Raw genomic sequence first — 24,075 nt, 5'->3', positions numbered from 1 at the left:
TGTGGCCCGGTGGTTGAAGTGTGGGCTTATGCAACGAAAGGGTTAGACCAGGACATGTGCTGGAGACAATGTGTTTTTCTCCCCTGCCCTTTCTTCTACTCTCTAAAAATCAATGGAAAAAAAATACCCTCAGATGAGGATTAACAACAACAACAAAACTAGTGACATGTTTGGATGTCAATTTCCAGGATTTGCTATTTTACTATTATTAGACAAGGTGTTGAAGAAACCAGGTGGAAAGTACATGGGATTTCTATATGTCACTCTACAGTGATCTCAAAACAGTTTTTAAAAAATTAATGCAGCCCTAGCCAGTTTGGCTCCTTGGATAGATCATCAGCCTGCGGACTGAATGGTCTTGGGTTCGGTTCCGGTCAAGGGCACATGCCGGGGTTGCGGGCTCCATCCCCAGTTTGGGGCGTGCAGGAGGCAGCCAATCAATGATTCTCTCTCATCATTGATGTTTCTATCTCTCCCTCTACCTTCCTCTCTAAAGTCAATAAAAAAATATTTTTAGCCGAAACCGGTTTGGCTCAGTGGATAGAGCGTCGGTCTGCGGACTGAAAGGTCCCAGGTTCGATTCCGGTCAAGGGCATGTACCTTGGTTGCGGGCACATCCCCAGTGGGGGTTGTGCAAGAGGCAGCTGATCGATGTTTCTCTATCATCGATGTTTCTAACTCTCTATCCCTCTCTCTTCCTCTCTGTGAAAAATCAATAAAATATATTAAAAAAAGAAAAAAATATATTTTTAAAAATAATCAAAAATTAATGCACAGGGTTTGAGGAGCACTCAGAAAATACTATGACAATTTTAAGTGCAGACCTTAAGTGAGGTTTTTGTGATATATTTTGGGTGCTCAATAACAATTTTTGCTTGATGGTTCCAAAAAGAGGAAATATCAAAATAGCTGCCTTCTAGATAGATGAAGCTAGCACTCTGTGTTCTAACTTCCAAACTGAGGTTACCTGTCAATAAGGGCGGGTTTTGTCAGACCTCTTTGTATTCACAATATATTGCTTAAGGCTTCATTTTCTTTTAAACTTAATAATTGGCCAGAAAACACGTTTTTGAGCAGGGCAGGGGTACGGCCCCTCAAATGTGCAAAACCGAAGGTGCTATGGCTTGCTGTAGCTGTATAAATTAGGTCTTTGGAGATAGGTAAAAGCCTTTAAAACAATGGCTGTCAATCCATTTATGCATTAAAAATTTTATAATTTACTGGGTGTTCAGAAAAGATCATGAAAGGGACCGTAACTAAAAAAAAAAAAAAAAAAAAAGACCAGAAATCACAAGTGCGATTCTGATGTCGAGCAACTCCAGCCTAAATGCAGAGACAAAGATTCAGATGACGGCAGATGTTAAGAACTGAAATGGATCTTCACATAATATAGTGTTCCTTATTGGAAGAACTTACTGACCTGAAAAACATTTCGTTGTTTTCCCAGTTTATTAGTGGGTGAACTAGAAAAGGGTTTCCCGCTCCCAATCTTGTGCTCTTTTCCACTGGACCACACAGCCCTGTGTAAAATGTGTGTCCCCACCCCTCTCCAAAGTTCCTCCCCTTGGCTGTTTTAATTCCTGGAATAAGAAACAAATAGCGTTTAAATGACCCCAGCGCTTAATTCAGGCATATAGGGGAAACAATAAATACGTGTTTCGAGTCCTTTTTCCGGCCTAAACCAACCATGAACGAGAGAAGAGAAAGTTGGACTGCCGGCAGCGCGCAGCCGCAGGACGGAGACGGCGTGTCCTCTCTGAGCCGCCGTAGGTGCGAGGTGGCTGGAGCCTGGGTCGTCTTCCCACCCCCTTCCACGTCAGCCAAGGACTCTGCGGAGCCGCCGCTGCTGCTGGGGGTTGGAGCCCTAGTAGACGGTCCCGCGGTTGCCCCAGCTGCTACCCCCGCCCCGGAGCCAGGTAGCGGGACACGAGCCCCCAGTCCCAAAGGCGAGGTGGGCTGGGGAGAGTGGGAGGAACCGGCTCTCTCTGGGGAGTGGCGGAAGGGGAGAGACTAGGCCGCTCGTGTCCAGGCCTGGCGAGGGGTCTGGGCAGCTCGGGGCCGGACGCCCGGTCCCGGCCTGCGTACTGGCCTGGGGTCTCCTCCCTCCCACACCGCCCCGGGCTCGCCATTCCAGGCAGGGGCTTGCTTTGCAGGAAGAAAGGGACGGGGAAGGGGGTGGGGGGTGCAGCGCACCGATGGAGGGACCCACGTAGGCAGCGTCGGGTCCCACCGTTAAACGCGATGAGACACCTGCAGGTTTTAGCCGGGGGATGGCGCACCGGGTCCGTGAACTGGAGCCGTTCGGAGTGTTTGCTACGTTAAATCCCTCTATTCCCCGGTGGGGCGGGGCCCGGCACTGTCACTGGGTGGTGGGCCTTAGGTCTGCAGAACAGCGTTCTAAACCCCGGGCGGGGTCGTGGAGGGCGGAAAAATACACCTTTAGGTCGAAAATGACAAGAGTGTGTGTGTGTGTGTGTGTGTGTGTGTGTGTGTGTGTGTTGTTTTTTAAAGATTAGGCTCTGTTTTTGTGGGACACAATATATATTGACCCAACCCTTCCGATACTTCAAAACTCATAAGCTAAACTGAATGAACTTTAGACAGTGAAGTTCACGGTAGTTACTGGTTGTGTTTTTATTTTTTTACTTGCAGTGATATCCTATCCTTCTATTTGTTTTTCTAGATTTTTCTGGCATCTTTTATCCTTAAATCTTGTATCCAGGGTTGATTATCACCGGAAACCATGACGGCTGCCGAGAATGTGTGCTATACGTTAATTAACGTGCCAATGGATTCGGAACCTCCATCGGAAATTAGCTTAAAAAATGATCTAGGTAAATTTTGATGATATTTTGGAAATGAAAAGCTCATTTGCACTTCAAGTTTCTTTATAATTAGAAATGCGTAATTTCTGTCTAGGCTTTTTCTAGGATCTCTTCAATAGACCTTTTTTGTCTTATTAAAAATGAGAACTTGTTACCTTTATACGTACTGGTTTTTGGAAATAAAACATCTCAGTCCAGCTTAGTAAAGCTAAAGAAATGTAATAATTTAGTTGTGAGATATTCCTAAAAATAACATAATGGCTTGTGTGGCTTAATATATTATGCTTTAATAAATCTGACAATTCTCTGTAGGTAACAGGTTGAAAATGTGTATTTGAATGTCTTAGTTCCTTTGTTCATGTAACTTCATATTACTTAGCTTGTAAAACCAAAAGAACTTTGTTTTCACCTGTTGACCAAATGAAGTCATCACAAGAATACACATGTATTTTCTAGAAAGGTTTAAACTTTTCATTTTTAAAATGTACAAAAGAGAAAACAAGAACTATATTTCTGAATTTTAAGAGTGTACACTGTGTCTCCTTTTTGTAATTCTGTAAAGAAAATTTTTAAGTAACCCACATACCAAAATAATGATTCCTGTTTAATTGAACTACTAAAAATAAGTTTAACTTAAACTGATAACAACTGTTTAAAATAGAGTGAAAATTATGCTTCAGGTCTTGAAAGTATCTTTTAGGAAGATAATTTGCAGTTTGAAAGGAGACAATATTTTGTGTATTCCCACCTCTTAATAAACAGTAATGGAATACTTCCTGATTTTAGTTCACTTATTAGGTTTCTATTGAGGTCTATTTTTTAAAATTTTTTTTTATTGATTAAGGTATTACATATGTATCCTCATCCCCCCCATGACCCCCCAGCCCCCACCCCATTCATGCCCTCACCCTTGAGGTCTATTTTTAGAGAAGGAAAAAGAAACATTATTTTATGGCATTTAAACTGATACCCTTATATACAAAAGCTTTGTGTGTGTGTGTTTTCATACTTACATAGTAGAATGGAATGAAAATTAATGAATAAACTTTAGTTATTTTTAGACCCCCAAAATACTTAAGCTTATAACTAGAAAGGTAAAGAATAAAACCTGTCCTTAATTGTAAACAATACCCTTTTTTAATTGCAGCTGCTTTGACCGTCCTTCCCTAACCAAAAGAGTTGAAATGAGAAAAAGTTTAGAAGTAGTTTCCAATTTGAGTAACAAATACTTTTTGTTTGATGAAATACTTAGTTGCTTTACCTACACTTTACCTTTAATCACTCACTGGATATGTGCTCTGATGGCTGTACATTCTCTGGAGTATGAAGTAATATTCTGGTGAATTGAATTGGTATTTCAAAGTTTCCATATCTTTTGGTAGTGATCATAAAGGAATAGAAGTTTTGAAAATTTTGAAGATGTGGATAAAAGCATCCCCCTATTCAATTTGAATTGTTAAAATAATTGGAAATTGGTGTTGAGGAGGCTTCAAATACAAATGGTGTAGATTTTTATTTTATTTTATTTTAAAAAAAAATACATTTTATTGATTTTCCACAGAGAGGAAGGGAGAGGGATAGAGAGTTAAAAACATCGATGAGAGAGAAACATCGATCAGCTGCCTCCTGCACACCCCCTACTGGGGATGTGCCCGCAACCAAGGTACATGCCCTTGACCGGAATCGAACCCAAGACCCTTCAGTCCGCAGGCCGATGCTCTATCCACCGAGCCAAACCGGTTTCGGCTAGATTTTTATATTTTACTCAGAAAGGAAGGTTTGTGACAAAGAGAAAAACCTGTATTGTGAATACAACTTTGGCCACTTAGAACTCTGCCTAGTCTGTCTTATTTTCGTGGATATAGTTATCAGCTACTGACATCTCTCCTGATGCTTTGTTTTTGTCCTCTTCACAGACTTAACAACTCAAAGTTTACCCAGATTGACACTCCATCCTTTAACATTTATTTCTTGACTTGACATGGCACATGCCAATTTTTATTCATATATGGCAGGAGATATAATACTCTGAAGCAGGGAGAGATATATGAGAATTTAGTCAGTTTTAAAAATACTGACCCTTGTGGGATAAATATATTAATAACCCTTACTTTGTTTTCAGTTCAAATACCTGAGGATATTCTCTATTCTGCAACATGTTTAGATATCATACCAAGCCAGGAATAGATACTTAGCCTTTGTGGGCTAGAATGAACTTTTGTTTCACCTAGTACAATTCTTCCAAAGCTTAAATCCTTTCTATAACTCTACCAACTGTAGTTTCTGTCTCTTTGGCAATAGCAAAGAACTCTGTATGTAGTAGCCACTTTGCTCTAAGTATTAGAAATTTATTTTTTGTTTTGTTTTTTGCTCATGATAACTCTTAAGACTATTAAGTACCTTTGTTTTCCTTCTTTGTCCTTCTAGATACTTGTTTATTTTTATGATCAAAACAATTGTAGCATTGTGCTTGTCTCTTATATTTCTGCCTTTGCATATTGGGTCCAGAAGATGTACCATAAATTCTTTAGTATTCAAAGATAATGATGTAAAGTTGTAGATGGTTTTACATAAAATACTTTATAGTGCATTTTTTTTAGGCTAAGGTAACAATAAACTAGCACTTTATCTTAAATGTGTTATCCTTAATTCTAAACAGTGGCTACTAATCTAGTATATTTTAATTTTTTTCAATTTTTAGGTAATTCCTTAAAGATTCTAAAGTTTTATAGTCTGTAGGAATATGATGGGATCTTGGGATTAATGTAGTCTTTAGTTCCCAATCTTTTTTGAGTTTGAGGACCTCCAACATGTCAGTGATCCCTCCTTCCCTCAATAATGGTTGTAACTTTGATCGACAAAATATATACAGACTAAAAACTACTTTGAATTCAGAAGCTCTTAATGGCACATATTTACATTTTGAAAAATAGCTGCTTGCATGTTTGAGACATACATTATTTAATATACCTATACATTTATGGTCTCTGCATTAATTCCATTGGTTAGGGACCAGAGATAAAATCCGGTGCCTTCATATTATATGTAAAGAATCACAGATAAATCACCTGTGTAAAGTCATATAGCTTGTTTGTGGCATGACCAGATTGAGAACCCTTGTTATTTGGGTTTGTGCCTTTACTACCATTGTTGCTGATAAAGTGAGAAAATGGTTTTACTTTGTTAATTGCTTTTGAAATTATCTAAGAAATTTTCTGTTGAAATAATTATGTTTTACTTAAAAATTTTTAATTCAGAAAAAGGAGATGTGAAGTCAAAGACTGAAGCTTTGAAGAAAGTCATCATTATGATTCTGAATGGTGAAAAGCTTCCTGGACTTCTGATGACCATCATTCGTTTTGTGCTACCTCTTCAGGATCACACCATCAAAAAATTACTTCTGGTATTTTGGGAAATTGTTCCTAAAACCACTCCAGATGGGAGACTTTTACATGAAATGATCCTTGTATGTGATGCATATAGAAAGGTAAACTAAACCATAACTATCTGTGAATATTGCTTTGATTTTAGATAATTGTAAAACTGGTAGAATCGGGCTTTATTTTACTTGTTAGGAACTGAAGTTGTAAGGAGTTACCGTAAAAAGTTTTATTGTTACTTTTTCCAGGCATTTCCTATGCATTTTTATGTGTTGTTAATAAAAACAGTGACACAGAATATAAGATAATTGATGTGACAAATAAAAATTGCTTTCACTAACAGGAATCTGATGAAAATGATGTGATAATCTAGGTCTTTCTCAAACCTATTTACTGATTTTTTTTCTTGGAAAATTTTGCATTTATATATTATTTTTAATTCTGGAACTCAACACTTTCTATTTAAATTTTTATATCAGGATCTTCAGCATCCTAATGAATTTATTCGAGGATCCACTCTTCGTTTTCTTTGCAAATTGAAAGAAGCAGAATTGTTAGAACCTTTAATGCCAGCTATTCGTGCTTGTTTGGAGCATCGTCACAGCTATGTTAGAAGAAATGCTGTTTTGGCCATCTATACTATCTATAGGTAAATAAAGATACTCCTTTGGCCTAGTTCTGTGAGGTGTTTCTTCTTTTACATTAGAGGTTCCAAAGTGATTTCTTACAGATTGTATGTAGCTTGCATATGTGTTTCATTTGGCCTAAACAAGATTTTTCCCCTTATTATCATTAAGTTGTCAACATGAAAAGTTAAAAGATCTGGCAGCACTGGGTCTTAGTTTTTGCATGACAACAATCGGCTGAAATTCAGTGATAAGCAGCCCCCTTTTAAACAGGTTGTACACTTTCCAATATATGACAATGCCTGTCATTCTCAGTTGTATTACTCCAGCCCACTTAATTTATTAACTTAGCTCTTAAAGGCTTTGTTTTGAGTTTTGACTGTTTTAGAATTCTCTTTTTGTGGAATGTGGGTCTTTTTACCCTTCCTTAGAGGCCTTAAGGAGGGAACTTTTTTAGGAAGGATTGCAATTCTCAACTAATTCCTCTTATTAGAAAGCTGAAGATTTTGAACTTTAAAAACATTCAAAGAACCAGTTAGATGAAGCTAGAATGCTTGGTTTTTATAATCACTGGTGTCATTCCATTAGAAGTCAATCCATTAGAAGTAGGATGTAATTTTTATAAATATCTTTGTACTTTAATAGTTGATTATTATATAATTTTACAGTTCTTTCACTGTTATGTTAGATTTTGTTATCTGTTAGGGAAAGTGGTATTGTGGTTAATAATGTAGAGTTTCTTGAAAGCTACCATACAGACTACACAAATTTCAGTATTTAAACTACCAATACATGCACAAAAATTATGCCATTAAGACAATTGGAAATTCAAACACTAGCTATATGATGATATTAAGGAATTGTTAAATTTTTAAGGTCTGATAAGGGTATTATGATTAGTTTTAAAAAGAAGGAATTCTTAATTTTAGAAAACAAACCAGGGTATTCCAAAAAATGTGTACATATACATTTTAACAGCTGATTCTGTTACACTTTGAAAATGAAATGTATTTTAATAAGTACTGCCTTTCTAATTATTCAAAGTATGTGTACATTTTTGACACCCTCTATTTACAAAAGAAATGATAAGTGGTCTGATATTTACTTCAGAATAATATGGGAGGAGAGGAAGTGGGGAGGGGTATCGATGTAACAAAAATGGTTGTGAATGAATAATTCTTGAAGTTAGCTAATAGCTTTTAATAAGCCAGTGTTTATTATTCTGTTAGAAATACTTAAAATTTTCTAAAATAAGAAATCAGTAAGTAAATAAGTTAATAAATATAGTATATAACTAGTAAAATTCAAGGGATGCTTTTTTTCCTCTGCTAATTCTTAAAGAATGATCTTTAAGTATCTTGAAGATGTCATCATGAGCATTGATATTTTATTCCTAAAGTATATGAAAGGCAATTACTTGAGATAGTCAATTGATAGATTGCATGCTAAATAAATTAGCTTTTTCTGTATTGAACTGTAAAAGAATAATTTGATACCTTAATAGATGAAGATGTAAGCTTGTGATTCCTACCCACAATTTTCTAATTGATTTAAAGTTTTAAAAAGCAAAACAATGATACTGTTATAAAGTTTGATAAAGATTAATTTCGGTAGTGTTCATAGAGTTATAAAATAAAATAACAAAGTAGGTTTTTATTAAACATGGATATTACTTGTTTTATTTCAAGAAATTTTGAACATCTTATACCTGATGCTCCTGAACTGATACATGATTTTCTGGTGAATGAGAAGGATGCAAGTTGCAAAAGGAATGCATTTATGATGCTAATTCATGCAGATCAGGTAAGTACTTTTTAAAAAAATAACTATTATAACTGTACTTAAATGAGTAAAAGTATTACAGCCCAGCCCTGTTTGGGGATACCCTCTATTTACAAAAGAAATGATAAGTGGTCTGGGATTTGCTTCAAAATAATATGGAAGGAGAGGAAGTGGGTGGGGTATCATTGTAACAAAAATGGTCGTGATTGAATAATTCTTGAAGTTAGGTAATAGTTTCTAATAAGCCAGTGTCCCAGGTTCAGTTCCAGTCAAGGGCATGTACCTCGTTTGCAGGCTTCATACCGGCCAGGTACCTTGGTCGGGGTGCGTGCAGGAGGCAACCAATCGATGTGTTTCTCTCACATTGATATTTCTCTCTGTCTTTCCCTCTCTCTTCCTCTCTCTCTAAAAATCAGTGAAAAAATATCCTAGGGTGAGGATTAAAAAAAAAAAAAAAGAGTATTTCAGCCCACCTGGTGTGGTTCAGTGGTTGAGTGTCAACACATGAACCAGATCACAGTTCTATTCCCCAGTTAGGGCACATGCCTGGGTTATGGGCTCAATGCCCATTAAAGGTGGGCAGGAGGTAGCCCATCAATGATTCCGTCTCATCATTGATGTTTCTATCTCTCTCTTCCTTCCTCTCTCTGAAATCAGTAAAAACATTTTTTAAAAAGTATTACATAGGCCTAATCCTGTTTTTAGACAGTAATTTTGTTTATAGTATGTGATTTGTACATTTTGATTTTTTTTTAGATTTTTGAATTTAATTTGTATAAAAATACAGTGGTTTTTCTTAACCCTTCTCTGGAATATTGCTTATATATATTCTTTTTCAAAGTAAACATTTAACAACAACCACTTTACAGGTTTTCCAGATTGAAAATTATGGTCATATTCTGTGGTCTTCTACTTTGGGGCTTTGATGTCTGGTTTTCCTTCTCTTGGTGTAGATCTAAAATTGTTTAACAAAGAAAAACAGTATCTTTGTATAAGATCCACCCTGAGCCATGTCTGTGAAAGAGGGGTGCTTTCATTGTAGATGTGTGTTCTTATAGACTTCAAATTTCATGAGTGAATATCAAGTCTACATCCAACTCTGCTCGTGGTTAAAGTATATGGATCTGCTGGTGGCTAGCAGTGACTTTGCACATCTTGGTGGCATCTAATCTTAGAATTTTTGCTATCCAGTATTTATCAAAATGTGGGAAATACGCATGAAGGTTGAAAAATACAGTCATCTATTTACTCCTCTGAAATCTAGTTGCTGCTGTTTTATCTTCATAAATAAAACTATAAGAAAGCTACTTATTTAGGTCACAATGTTTTGTCCTCATGTAGAGTTGATTTTAGTGATGTGTTTTTGGTGTTACCTACACGAAGGGATATAATCTGAAATAGTTTGATAAAATTCGTTGATACTTTTACTGTAGAGATATTGTTGAGGCTGTAGTTCTCTATATCAGTGTTTGGTATATGAGAATTGATGAGATTTTTCTTCTTGATCTCAGAAATAGCAAGAACTATACTCCAAAGCAGCTGGTTTATTTTGATGGTATAAATTCCTGAATCATATACCCTGAATACATAGTATTTTTCTCCTTGTTTAACTGCAATAAAATTCAGACCCCAGATTTGTGACCCATTTCTAGAACATATATTTGACTTTATGGCTTATATTTATATGTTAACTTTCATTTTTTTTTCATTAGTTAATTTTTCTTTGCCCTGATTTCCTCATTTGTTTTCTATTTAGTTGTGTATGTTTTTTTAAGTTGCATTGAGTCATTTTATTGAATGAGGTGGAGTTTGATAAATATATTCTTATTGTTTTAGGATCGAGCTTTGGATTACCTAAGTACTTGTATTGATCAGGTTCAGACATTTGGAGACATTCTTCAGTTGGTTATTGTTGAGCTAATTTATAAGGTAAGACTGATCAATGATGGGTAAAATAAACTTGAACAGTTTAAGATAAGGTAAAATAGTCTTTCTAGAAAGCTCTTTAATTGTTAGGATAATATAATTTAACTAGAGCCCCGGTACACGGATTTGTGCACCGGTGGGGTCTCTTGGCCTGGCCTGTGCCCTCTTGCAATCGGGGATCCCTCAGGGGATGTTGGACTGCCAGTTTCAGCCCAATCCCTGTTGGCCAGTCTCTTAGGCTTTTATATAATTCATGCAAGGGGCTCAGCCCTCAGTGGTGGCTTGCCTCGGCACTTGCAGCTCTGGCTTTGCCCAGATGGTTATCCTGAAGTACGTCCTGAAGGTTGTTCGGCTGTCCGATCTAATTAGCATATTATGCTTTTATTATTATAGATGGACACAATGTCTCATCCCAAGTTGGTTGTCATCTTCAGATGTCTTTGTAAGACTATTCTTAACTTTCAAGTTAAGAAAACTAGCATCCCATAAGCATAGATTATTTTTAAAAATGTATTTGAAATTAACTGTCCATGAAGTTAGTTGGAACCTAAATGTTTTCTTCTCCAGGTCTGTCATGCTAATCCATCAGAAAGGGCTCGTTTTATTCGCTGCATCTATAACTTATTACAGTCATCTAGTCCTGCTGTAAAATATGAAGCCGCGGGAACTTTAGTGACACTCTCCAGTGCACCGACTGCAATCAAGGTACTGATTATTTATTTTGGTGCCAGTTAGATTATAGGCACTCTGTCTTGTCGCTTATGATTTAGTGACATTGCAGTTTACTATGTGGTTACATAGCATTGCATGACATGGAGATAACAGCTACAAATTTCACGAAATTATTTGATTCCTTATGTAGGCTGACTTTCCTTCTCCCTTTCTATTTTCACACATAAATACATGGAGAAAAAGAAAGATAGAAAATACCAATATTTCTACTTTCAGGGGAATGGTTCTGGTGTTTTAAGCTATCTCCCCATATTTTACATTGAAACTTAGATCTGGGAGAATGAATTCTGGATCCTAAATGATGGGTCCTAAAAAAGGTTCCAGTAAGTATATTCAGTAGTGGAATATTACCTTTCTCTTCTTTAGTTTATTATATCAAGACTATATAAGGAATCCCTACTATATTCAGAGAATGAATTATTCTAGAAAGCCAGATTATATAAATAGGAGAATTTACTGCTTTATAAACCAATACTTTAAATTATTAAAAGACTTTTTATGTTAAAATTATTTAAAACTTACAGAGAAGTTGCAAAAATAGGACAAAGTTCCCATTACTTTTCATCCAGCTTTCCGTAATGTTCATGTCTTATGTAACAATTGTATAATTATCAAAACCAAGAAATTGCAATTGGAACAATATTTTTACCTAAACTATAGACTAATGCGCCTTTTCTTTCCCAGGGTCCAGTCCAGGCTCCTACATTACACTTAGTTGTCATACGTTAGTCTCCTCTAGTCCCTTACAGTTCCTCAGCCTGTCCTTGTTTTTCACTATCTTGAGACTTTTGAAGAGTATTGAGTCATTTTGTAAAATATCCTTCAATTTGGGTTTGTCTCATGTTTTCTCATTATTATGGTGAGGCTATACATTTTGGGGGGAGAATACCGCAGATGTGATGTGCCCTTCTCAGTATCATAAAGGAGTACATGATGTTGATATATCTTATTAATGGTGATGTTAACCTTGATCAATCAGTTAAGGTGGTGTCTGCCAGATTTCTCCACTGTTGAATTATGATTTTTTTCTTTCACAATTAGTAATATCATGGCAAGATACTTTGAAACTGTGCATATAGTTTATTTCTTCTCAAACTTGCACCAACTAATTTTAGCATCCATCAGTGGACCTTTTCTACAGCAGTTATTACTGGTATTTTAATGGTGATTTTCTATTTCCCTCTCTGCATTTACTAATTGGAGTTCTGCAAGGAAGAGCTGCCCCTTCTCCTTCCTCTGTCTTTCCTTTCCTTCTTTCTTCATGTCAGTAAGAATATTTTACTGCATGGATTATAATCCAATATTATGTTTCATTTATCTTGTCAAATTGTTCTAGATCCATGGTCAGCAAACTGCGGCTCGCGAGCCACATGCGGCTCTTTGGCCCCTTGAGTGTGGCTCTTTCACAAAATACCACAGTCTGGGCGAGTCTATTTTGAAGAAGTGGCATTAGAAGAAGTTTAAGTTTAAAAAATGTTGGCTCTCAAAAGAAATGTCAATCGTTGTACTGTTGATATTTGGCTCTGTTGACTAATGAGTTTGCCAGCCACTGTTCTAGATCATTGGGAGCTCTTGGAGTTTTGCTCCTCTGCTTTTCATAACTCAGGGTCATCTTAATATTCTTGATTTTTCTGCAATATAATGCAGGTGTGTCGGACTTTTCACCTAAAGTAAAAGGTGCTTAGTACCTATACTTTTGGAGATTGTTTATTTGCTTTTTTCTCCCTTGTTCCTTAATATCAATCCTTAAGTTTTGGTTGTTAATAAGTAGCCTATAGCAGTCCCTTTTCATCCTTTTAGTTTCTGATGCTTTTAATCTTTTGTAAACTTGAAAAACAATGAGATTTATTAGAATTTAGGGAATAGAAGGACATATTCCTTTGGAAAAAAATGCATAAACTTTTAATGTGGGAGTAGTGAATATATTTTGGCTTCTTGGGGATTTGTTTTCCTTCTTATTTTCAGATTCTATGTTAAAGATAGATGAATGTGTTCTTAAATGTATTTCTTTTTTACATAGGCTGCTGCTCAGTGTTACATTGATTTAATTATTAAGGAGAGTGACAACAATGTAAAGCTCATAGTTCTGGATCGATTGGTCGAATTAAAAGAGCATCCTGCTCATGAACGAGTACTACAGGTAAATGTTGTTTGAAAGAAATCTTAAATAAAATCTTTTTCAGATTGAGATAATTTTCAAGCCTTGCCATCATTGTTAGCTTAAATGCTTGGAGACTGGGCAGTTTAAATTTTGCTCAGCTAAAGTATAACTCTTGACTCATCATTGCCTTTTGGGGTATTGTCTTTGCCATTAAAAAATATTTCTAACATATATTATCTTTTATCTTTTCTATTTGTATTGCACTTGGTCTTCTTAGTGATAGAGATATATTTGTTTTCATTTGGATGTAATTTATATTTCTTAGAAAATAATTGTACCAACTGATTGAAATAAAAGCTGATTAGATTCTAGAATATTATCAGCATAACTATTAATCTGTGAGACTAATGATTATTATAAAAATAAAGCCCCAGAACAGCTAAATTCATGCTAATCCTGCATCAGAACAATAAAAGTTTTCTATAAAAGGCATTATTGGGAAAATTGAAGAAATGTGAATATAGACTGTATATTAGTTAATAGTATTAGTATCAATAAGTTCTCTGAATTTGATAATTGTATTGTGGTTATAGAAGAAATTATTCTTATAACACTAAAATGTTTAGGAGTAGAGAGAGTATGATGAAGCATATAAGGCAAAATATTAACAACTAGTGAATGTAAGTGAAGGCTATATAGTAGTTTATTCCTAGACTTTTTAGAACTTTCTTGTCAGTGAAATTTTTAAAAGATATAAAGTTTTAAAGAAGTAAAATCATTTATAAATTAATTTTGGTATATTTTTAAATATTTATTTGCCATACATTTTAAGTATGCATCTTTAAAATATTACATTTTCCTGTAGAGCCAAAATAACATTATCATACTTAACAAAATTGGTAATAATTTCTTAATATTATTTAATACCAAACTCAGATTTCCCCAGATGTCCCCCGAATTCCCTTTTTGTTTGTTTTGTCCAATTTATGGCCATACATCATCATATCTGATTGTTAAGTCTTAAGTCTCTAATTTGAGCAGTTTGTTTGTTTTTAATTAATTTTAGAGTGGGGGGAAGGCAGAGAAAGAGAGAGAGAGAGAGAGAGAGAGAGATTTGTTATTCCATTTATTTATGCTTTCATTGGTTGTTTCCTGTATGTGCCCTGGCCAGGGATCAAACCCACATATCAGGACTATGCTCTAACCAACTGAACTACCCAGTCAGGGCAAGTAATTTCTTTTTTTCATGACATTGTCTTGTTGAAGACACCAGACCAGTTGTCCTGTAAGATGCCCCTCCTCTGGTCCGACTGGCATTGCCTCATGAATCAAGAGGGCACTGGTTTGATTCCCAGTCAGGGCACATGCCTGGGTGCAGACTTGATCCCCAGTGGGGGGCATGCAGGAGGCAGCCGATCAGTGTTTCTTTCTCATTGATGTTTCTATCTCTCCCTGTCCCTTCTTCTCTCTCAAAAATCAATAAAAAGAGCCTGAGCCAGTTTGGTTCAGTGGATAGAGCATTGGTCCTCAGACTGAAGGTTCTTAGATTCGATTTTGGTCAAGGGCACATATCCTGGTTATAGGCTCAATCCTGGCCCTGGTTAGGGTGAGTGCAGGAGGCAACCAATCAATGTGCCTCTCACATCAGTGTTTCTCTGTGTCTCTCTCCCTCCCTTCCACTCTCTCTAAAAATTCAGTGAAAAAATACCCTCGGGTGAGGATTAACAAAAAAATTTAATAAAATCAATAAAAACATATTTTTTAAAAGATGCCCCACCCTAGCCATTTTGGCTCAGTGGCTAGAGCTTCAGCCTGTGGATGGAATGGTCCTAGGTTCGATTCCTGTCAAGGGGACATGCCTGGGTTGTGGGCTCGATCCCCAGTAAGGGGCGTGCAGGAGGCAGCCGATCAATGTTTCTCTCTCATCATCGATGTTTATATCTCTCTCCCTTTCCCTTTCTCTATAAAATCAATGAAAATATATCCAAAAAAAAAAAAATTATGCCCCTCCTCTGAGTGTCTGGTTCCTTTTTGGTGGTGTCATTTAGCTTGTTCCTTAGACTTCTGTATTTCTTATAAATTCTCAAATTTGATCTGAAATTTGATAGAGTCAGAGTAAACATTTTCAGTTTGAATACATCTTATGTGATAGTGTATATTTCATATTGCATCCTTTCAAGAGACCAAAAATATCTGGTTCTTCCACCACGAGTGATCTTATTGTTGATCAAAGAATTAAGGTGATGGACAGAACCCTCCATTCTTCAGTTAAGATTTTCTTCTTGTGACTAGAAATACTGTTGTAAATTCTGGATTTTTTGTTCTTTTTCAGGATCTGGTTATGGACATCCTAAGAGTATTGAGCACACCAGACTTAGAAGTACGCAAGAAAACTCTGCAGTTAGCACTGGATCTTGTCTCTTCTAGAAATGTTGAAGAGGTAAGACAAAACTGACAGCAGTTTGTAATCTCTGAGGCCATACATGTTGTAATTCTTGCTTATTTTTTACTTTGTTCGATAGCTGGTTATTGTTCTGAAGAAGGAAGTGATTAAAACAAATAACGTGTCTGAGCATGAAGATACTGACAAGTACAGACAACTGCTTGTGCGAACATTGCATTCCTGTTCTGTCCGATTTCCAGATATGGCTGCAAATGTTATTCCTGTGGTATGTGATTCTGAGTACCTTACTTTTGAAATTCACTAAAAGAATTTCAAAAATTCTAGTTATTCAATAGTTAAATACTAACTCTTAAACTCAGAGGAATAAGGACTTTGACTTTTTTCTCTTCATCAAAACAACAACAAATAACAGTGACAAATATCTCCACATGATTATAATTGATGTTTGTTATAGTTACCTGAAGTATAATTTTTTATTTATATTTATATATATATATAATCCAAATAGGGCAAGTAAGTATTTCTTTCAAAGTTTTACCTCTTGAAGTTGAAGGATTCAATAATAGGAGAAATTCACATATCTAGAATATTTTGTTTTCTGTAACTGTCAGATTAATGAGGTATGTTATTATAATTTGAAATTTTGCCATTGAGCTCTGAATTTTTTTTTCTAAAATGATTTTACTTTTAGTTACAATGTAGGAGGATCCAATTAATTTATGCTGCACATAAAACAGAAAAGTTGTGACTGTTTACATTAATGGTGCTTATCTCTCAACTTGCAGTTTGTTATACATTTGAAAGTTATTAATACATGCTTTGCACATTTATTTAATTTACTTAAACCTTACTAAAAATTGCTTAAGGTTATTAAACCTTAAGTTTAAATTGTTATCCCTTTTCCTTTTTTTTTCTAGTTAATGGAATTTCTTAGCGACAGTAATGAAGCAGCAGCTGCTGACGTCTTGGAGTTTGTTCGTGAAGCCATTCAGCGCTTTGATAACCTGAGAATGCTTATTGTTGAGAAGATGCTTGAAGTCTTTCATGCTATTAAATCTGTCAAGTAGGTTTAAAATCTGTATAAATGTGAAGTCGAGTAAGCATTTTACCAATATCTGTCTTTAAAGAGCCAGTTGATATAAAATATAAGAGTGGAAAGATGACACGACAATCAAGACAAAAATAAGAATGACAATAAATATTACCTTATACCCAGCCTTGGTAGATCCATAATCTGTGGGCAAGTTTTTTTTATAGTTGTGGTGATTTAACTAGATTTCTTTATCCTTATTTTCTTCAAAACATTGTGAATCCTAAAGTGACTAGGAACATATTTTTTAAAGGTATTACTTTTTAGATATCATTATTATTTATATTCCCTTTATCATTTATTGAAGTGAAGGATTGCAAATGCAACCTAACTCTGATGTTTTTCTTCAGATGGCCTTTACTAATGAGAAAGGACTTTGTCATCCAAATTTTGTTTGATATAAAGCATGTGATAGATAGACTATAACAGACTTGCATTATATCTGCATAGGTGGAAATAAAGGGCCATTACAAAGTTGTTTTCTGATTGAAAATGTATTGACATTTGTGGAAGTGAGAAAGATTTGCTTTCTTTGTGAGGAAAAAAAAATCAAAGTTTTGCTTTTGGCAGCCATGATCTCTAGAATTTTTCAGTTTCTAGGATTTGTAAAAAAGTGAATTTAATTAAAATCTTAGGGAAATGATGACTAAAGACTTTATTTATTTTAACATTTTTAACTAGAAAATTGTTGCTTTCTTTTTTTGTTGTTAATGATCCTTTTGTACTCCTTCCTTGTTCATTGTTCTTGTTAGTATCCTGCCTGTACTTTTTAGTGACTACAAATAAAAAGTACTTTTTACATTAAAAAGAACAATTTTTTATAGTAGTAAGTGATAAGATAAACTTTTACCTTAATTCTGTTGTAAATGGAAGATAACACCTCTCTGGGAAACATTTTGGTATTTTATTTTTACTACTGGGTTTACCAGTCTTAAGATTTTCCTACTAATGATAGATGAGGGTACTTATTTTTCTTTTAGTGCTTGTGATTTCTAGGAGAATTAAAGAAATTTAGTGTCTTTGTTATATTTCTTAAAATGTCATTCATAATCCCTTGGAAGTACAGAATCTTGTTTTCTTACTTGAGCTTAAATTCACAAAGAAAAATTGCTTCAAGATTCGTTGACAAATCAGTGTTTCAGAACTTGTATTCTTGCTTTAGGATTTACCGAGGAGCATTGTGGATCCTGGGAGAATACTGTAGTACCAAGGAAGACATTCAGAGTGTGATGACTGAAGTCCGAAGATCTCTGGGGGAGGTATGTTTTACTTCCGTAGTAAACGCTGTTTTATTTGGTGTTTTTTACTTTAGTTCTTCTGACTTTTTTTTTTTTTTTTTTTCAATCTGACTTGTATGTGGTGTTTTCAATCTGACTTGTATGTGGTGTTTTTATCTGGACTAATGAACACTGAAAAATATATTTTAATTACCCAGATAATTAAGCCTTGAGAGCTGTGGGAAATTTGGGGGTTTCCCCTCCCCTGTGTTGAGCTGTAACACCTATTGTTTTATCTGTATTATTTACTCTTCTGGGAAAGATTTTATTTGAACAGAAGGTTCTGTGTTTTAGAAAAAGACTTGTAAAACTCTGCTTTAGTCTATGTGTTCTAAAAGAAGAATGCAAATATTTTAAGAACAGGGCGGACTTTATAGTATTTATGTACTAAAACTGGCAGTATTTCCTCATTCAAAAAACCATATGGGCAAATAGAAAGAACGGTGCTTTTTAGAACACCTGGGTTCCAATCTTGCTTCAGCCAATAATTAGCTCTGAGACCTTACATATAAGTTCTTTAACCTGATTGGACATCAGGTTATTTTAAAATAAAGGAATTGATGGATAATAATTGAAGACTCTTACAGTTCTTAAGTTAAACTGGGCTGATATTAAGGATTACATGCATAGTAGCCATTTGTGTGCTTTTAAAAAGGTAGTTGATGAAGTTATTTTGTAAAACTAAGTTAGATTAATTTTAATTTTTTAAATATATTTTTTATTGATTTCAGAGAGGAAGAAGGAGGGAGAGAGAGAGAAACATCAATGATGAGAGATAATCATTGATCAGCTGCCTGCTGCACTCCCCCCAACTTGGGATTGAGCCCACAACCCAGGCATGTGCCCTTGACCAGAATTGAACCCGGGACCCCTCAATCTGCAGGCTGATGCTTTATCCACTGAACCAAAGTGGCTAGGGCAGATTTATTTTATTTTAGGAGGATGAAGGCTCTTTTGATTAGGGAGGGATGGAGAAGAAGAATAAGTGTATTTATTTTGTCTTAGACACTGTCCTAAGCATTTTCTTACTAAGTGACTTGTGTGGAAAGAATTAAGATTTGCATTTAGCAGATTAAGTACCTAAGGCTCTAAGTCATTTAATTAATTGACCCAAAACCATTACAACAAGGAAGAGGCATCTAATCACAAAGCCCCTGTCTTCTTACTACAATATTATTCGAAGGAAAGAAAATTGAGAGTTCCAAGTTCCAAATATCCCATTAGGGAAATGCCTTCTCAATGGAAATGATTGAATATTTAAATGTGATTTTGCTTGCTACTGATGTTTCCAATTTATTTTTAGATCCCAATTGTAGAATCAGAAATAAAAAAGGAAGCTGGTGAATTAAAACCTGAAGAAGAAATAAATGTGGGGCCAGTTCAGAAATTGGTAACTGAGATGGGCACCTATGCAACTCAGAGTGCTCTTAGCAGTTCTAGACCCACCAAGAAAGAGGAAGAAAGGTAATTGGCAGCACTTAGGCTCAGCCAGCTCTACTGTTTTCATTACTCTTGTGTATAAAACAGTCAAGTGATTGCTTTTCTCTTACTTGCTTTTATGACCAACATGGAAATCTTTGCCATTTAAGATACTTGAAAGGAAAAGGATATTTAAGTTCTTTCTCTCAGGAATCATGTTGATGGTTTTAATCCTCTGCTTTTTATAAGTATTTTCGTAGAAATAACTGTGTTCTGCTTAAAATTATTTTACTCATATAGAAAATGCTAAATTGAGGTAACTTTTAGAAAACATTTTGAAAATTTTTCTACTTTTAACTAATGGAATAAAATTTTGATGATTTCCTCATTTTACTCTCTAATTTTATAGTGAAGATGATGAAAATAATGCCTAAAATTTTAATGATTGCTTATTACATGCTGGGCATTGTGCTATGTAGTTTGCCTCATATAATCTTCACAGCAACCCATTAAGTACATTACTGTCCCATTTTATAGAACAAGGATTTGAACCTTGAAGAAGTTTGTAATTCACCCCAAAGGGACACAAAAAATAAATACTGTAGATAAGCTGGGATTTGAACGTAGCTCATTAGCTCGAGTACATACACCCTTCCCCATTTTCTCTTTGTATTCAGCTGCTGCTTGTGTCATTTAAAGATAGGCTTAAATTCATGTGTTATTTTCTTTTTCTTTTTTCCTTCAGCTTCATTCTGAGAGCTAAGGAGGGAGCTAGTTGAGATTCTTATCACTGAAGGATGGCAGTGAGAGTGTTAAATAGCCTTATTTGAACCATGCCATAGCTGCATGCTGCTTAAGAAGTTGTTGGATTTCATTTTCCCTGATTGCTTTGCAGACCTCCCCTGAGAGGATTCCTGCTGGATGGAGATTTCTTTGTCGCTGCCTCCCTTGCCACAACTCTGACCAAGATTGCCTTGCGCTATGTAGCTTTGGTTCAGGAGAAGAAAAAGCAAAATGTAAGTCCATTTATTCTACATTTACCCAACAAGTGAACATTGAGTGCCTACTATATGCATTGAACTGTGAGGGACCCAAAAGGGAATGCTAAAGATCCTGTGGTTTAATGGGGGAAATAGACACAGTAATATAATGTTATTGTAAAATTGATGAAGTAATACAGTAATAATACCGTATGATTAGTCCAGTGGAAGAGATATAAGGGTTTATGAAGTCATTTCTGTTTGCTAGAATTAGTCAAGGCTCAGTGAAGATTAAGCCTTTATCCAGTATCTTCATCCAGTCAGTCATTGCCTATTTTATCCCAGAAATATCTCCTAAATATATTGCCGTTTCTATAGTCATAACCTTCATCCTAGCTTCTGACCATTATGACTGTGTGTTCATTTAAAATAATATACTTCCATTCCCCCAACCCCTACTACCATCCTTTGTACTACTATTGTACATTTTATTTTTACATGTCATATTATCCTATGCTGCATTTTTGGCATTTTTATTATTTTTGCATTAAATAGTTATCTCTTTTATATGTATGCACTGTTTTGTTTTTCCCAACCATTTCTTATTTATCTGGAGTCCAGACTTAGGTAGGGAGAGGGCATACTTAGCTAATAGTAATAAGTTGAGAGTTGGGAACAGGGCAAAAGTTCAATTACCTTCCTAGATGCCCCCATTTTTTGGATATTTTTCTTTTATGGTAAAATATACATAATGTGAAATTAACCATTTTAACTATTTTCAAGTGTACAGTTCAGTGGCATTAAGAGCATTCACACTGTTGAGCAGCCATTACCACTTTCCATTTCCAAAACTTTTTATCATCCTGAACTAAAAGGGTACCCAATAAATAATATTTCCCCATACCTCCTTCCCAGCCATAGGCAACCACTCTTCTACTTTCTTCCTCTCTGAATTTGCCTATTCTGTATACCTCATATAATGGAATCATATAATATTTGTCCTTTTGTAACTGGCTTATTTTGCTTAGCGTGATGTCTTCAAGCTTTATCCATATGATAGCATGTATCAGAATTTCCTTCCTTTTTAAGGCTATCCATATAATATTCTTCTGTTTATCTGTTCTCCTGCTGTAAATAGTCAATTTTCTTTTAAAGATTTTTTTAAATGAGAAAAAGTCTTATATTTACCCACATACTTCCCATGTGAATGGTTTTATTTTTGTTCATTTCTTTTTTTCACATTGCTAAAAGAAATAGGAAGTAATAACTAATAAGAAAAATATTACTCCTAGTTAAGCACTAAAGTACAAATCTTGTTAATATTGTGGTGGAGATAGAAATATCAAAAGATGGAATTTCGTTACCAGATATAGTAACAAAAATTCTTCCTTTCTCCAGAAAGAGTTTAATATGGCTTTTATCTGTGAAACCCTTTTTCCTCTAGTGTGATAATTTCGAATTTTATAATACCACACTTTCACCTAACATTATAACATTTTCCCATTTATTCTAAACCCTTCCTAATCATCCTATATAATAAAAGGCTGATATGCAAATCGACCAAACGGCAGAACAACTGGTTGCTATGATGTGCACTGACCACCAGGGGGCAGATGCTTAATGCAGGAGCTGCCCCCGGTGGTCAGTGTGCTCCCACACAGGGAGCACCGCTCAGCCAGAAGCCAGGCTCACAGCTGGTGAGCGCAGCGGGAGCCTCACCCACCTCTGCGGCAGCACTAAGATTGTCCCACTGACAGCTTAGGCCCACTCGCTCCCTGGGGGAGCAGGCCTAAGCTGTCAGTCGGACATCCCCCGAGGGCTCCCGGACTGAGATAGGCTGCAGGCTGGGCTGAGGGACCCCCCTGGGTCCCTCACGAATCTTGTGCACCAGGCCTCTAGTAATAATTATAATATTTAATAGCTGCATAACAGTCCATTAGATTTCTTCATTTACTTATGCCAACATATAATTAGACATTTTCATTTTAGACTTGGGATTTTCAAAGGATTTTTTTTAAACTTTCATCATTATAAGAGCCATTAATGCTATTTAGAGGATCAGGCAAATTACAAGGTGTATTATCTCTTTTTTATCTGTTTATTTAGATTTATGGGCAGTAATTTATTTTGCAACTCTGTGGGCCATTATTTATTTTTTCAGGGCTTGTCACAGAATAATCATCTATTATTTAAATTATGCTTTTTAAAAGTCTCCAGGATTCTGTGTCTCTGGGTCCAATTTGGTTTTCTCTAATAGAAAGGCTGCTTCAGTTCTGCAGGTTGGGAGAGCATTTGCTGATATCTGAGAGAGCCAGGTTTCTGGTAACATATCTGGTTCATGAAGTTTGCTGCATTTGGTAGAAGTTTGGTTGTTTATCATCACACTAGCTCTCCTTCATTTATGCATTTTCCATTGCTCTTCATTTTTTTGTGTAGAGCTGAGTTTCTCTTTGTATTATATAACTTTGCCTAAAGAATTTGCTTAGGTTTTTCTTGTAACGCAGGTATGTTGGTAGTGAATTTTCTTAGTTTTTGTTTGTCTGAAAAGGCCTACTTTATTTTTGAAAGATATCTTTGTAGGTATAGATTTCTGTTAAGAATTTTTTTCTTTTAGTACCATCAAGATGTTGCTCCATTGTCTTCTGGTATTCTCAAAGAAGCCATTGTCATTCTCATGCCTATGCATGGAATGTGTCCTGTTTTCTCTGGCAGATTTTAGATTTTTTCCCCTTATCACCAGGTTTCAGTAATTTAGTCAGGATATGGCTTTGTGTGGTTTTCTTCATCTTTACTTTGCTTGTGCTTCTATTTTTTTCTCTTCTCTCCTCTTTCCTCTCCTCTGGTGACAGTATCCAGGATCAGAGGATTATTATACTTATTTTTCAGCTTCTTTCCCAAGGCTTCTGATAGTTTTTTCATGTATGTGTGCAAATCAGTACTTAGCTAAAGACAATTTGGCAATGACAGAGCATGTGTCAGGTTAATGCTAAATAAGATTGAAAATTACTTTGGATCCACTTTGTGGAAGACTTTGAATAGCAGGCTAAGTCATATGGACTTCAATATGAAGGCCCAGGGAAGTCATTGAAGGTATTCACATGTAGAGTGAAGTAATTGGTGTACATACAATAAGGATTAAGATAGCAGCACCAGGTGATCATACTTAGTGTCTCCAATAATGGGACAACCTAACATATGTGCCTCCTGATGCAATACAAAAGAAATAGAAAATATCACCTGTCTGTTATCTAACCAAGAGTGGGGAGCATTTTATAAAAAACTGGCCTGGGCTCTTTTTAAAAGTTATTGTGTACCTGGCCAGGTAGCTCAGTTGGTTAGAACATCGTCTCGATATGCCAAGGCTATAGGTTCAATCCTCAGTCAGGGCACCTACAAGAATCAACCAATAAATGGAACAACAAATTGATGTCTCTCCCTCTTCCCCTTCCTGCCCCCCTTTCTTCCTCTCTCTCTTGAAAATCAAACAATAAATGAAAAACTCATTGGGATGGAAAACAATACAAAAAGCCAGG

General features: G+C 35.6%; 1 protein-coding gene across 6 annotated transcripts in view; it reads left to right on the top strand.

Moving 5' to 3' along the window:
- The first annotated feature begins 1,259 nt into the window (after nt 1-1,259).
- The window catches only part of COPB1 (COPI coat complex subunit beta 1), a 38,734-nt gene continuing 15,918 nt past the window's right edge, over nt 1,260-24,075 (top strand). For 3 of the 6 annotated variants that reach the window (XM_054725120.1, XM_028159794.2, XM_054725121.1), the window contains exons 1-14: nt 1,260-1,916; nt 2,684-2,834; nt 6,083-6,312; nt 6,685-6,854; nt 8,520-8,634; nt 10,450-10,542; nt 11,107-11,244; nt 13,292-13,411; nt 15,705-15,812; nt 15,895-16,041; nt 16,694-16,839; nt 18,029-18,125; nt 19,447-19,607; nt 20,458-20,578. In XM_054725120.1, the coding sequence (XP_054581095.1) occupies nt 2,744-2,834; nt 6,083-6,312; nt 6,685-6,854; nt 8,520-8,634; nt 10,450-10,542; nt 11,107-11,244; nt 13,292-13,411; nt 15,705-15,812; nt 15,895-16,041; nt 16,694-16,839; nt 18,029-18,125; nt 19,447-19,607; nt 20,458-20,578 (1,737 nt within the window). In that variant the 5' untranslated portion in view covers nt 1,260-1,916; nt 2,684-2,743. Of the gene's footprint in view, nt 1,917-2,683; nt 2,835-6,082; nt 6,313-6,684; nt 6,855-8,519; nt 8,635-10,449; nt 10,543-11,106; nt 11,245-13,291; nt 13,412-15,704; nt 15,813-15,894; nt 16,042-16,693; nt 16,840-18,028; nt 18,126-19,446; nt 19,608-20,457; nt 20,579-24,075 lie in introns of those variants that run through there. The other 3 variants (XM_054725119.1, XM_054725122.1, XM_054725123.1) reach the window with 3 other exon arrangements.

This window comes from Eptesicus fuscus, chromosome 13 (genome assembly GCF_027574615.1).
Source record: "Eptesicus fuscus isolate TK198812 chromosome 13, DD_ASM_mEF_20220401, whole genome shotgun sequence".
Classification (NCBI taxonomy): Eukaryota; Metazoa; Chordata; class Mammalia; order Chiroptera; family Vespertilionidae; genus Eptesicus; species Eptesicus fuscus.
The sequence above is the reverse complement of the archived record's forward strand: the minus strand, read 5'-3'. Positions and strand labels throughout refer to the sequence as shown.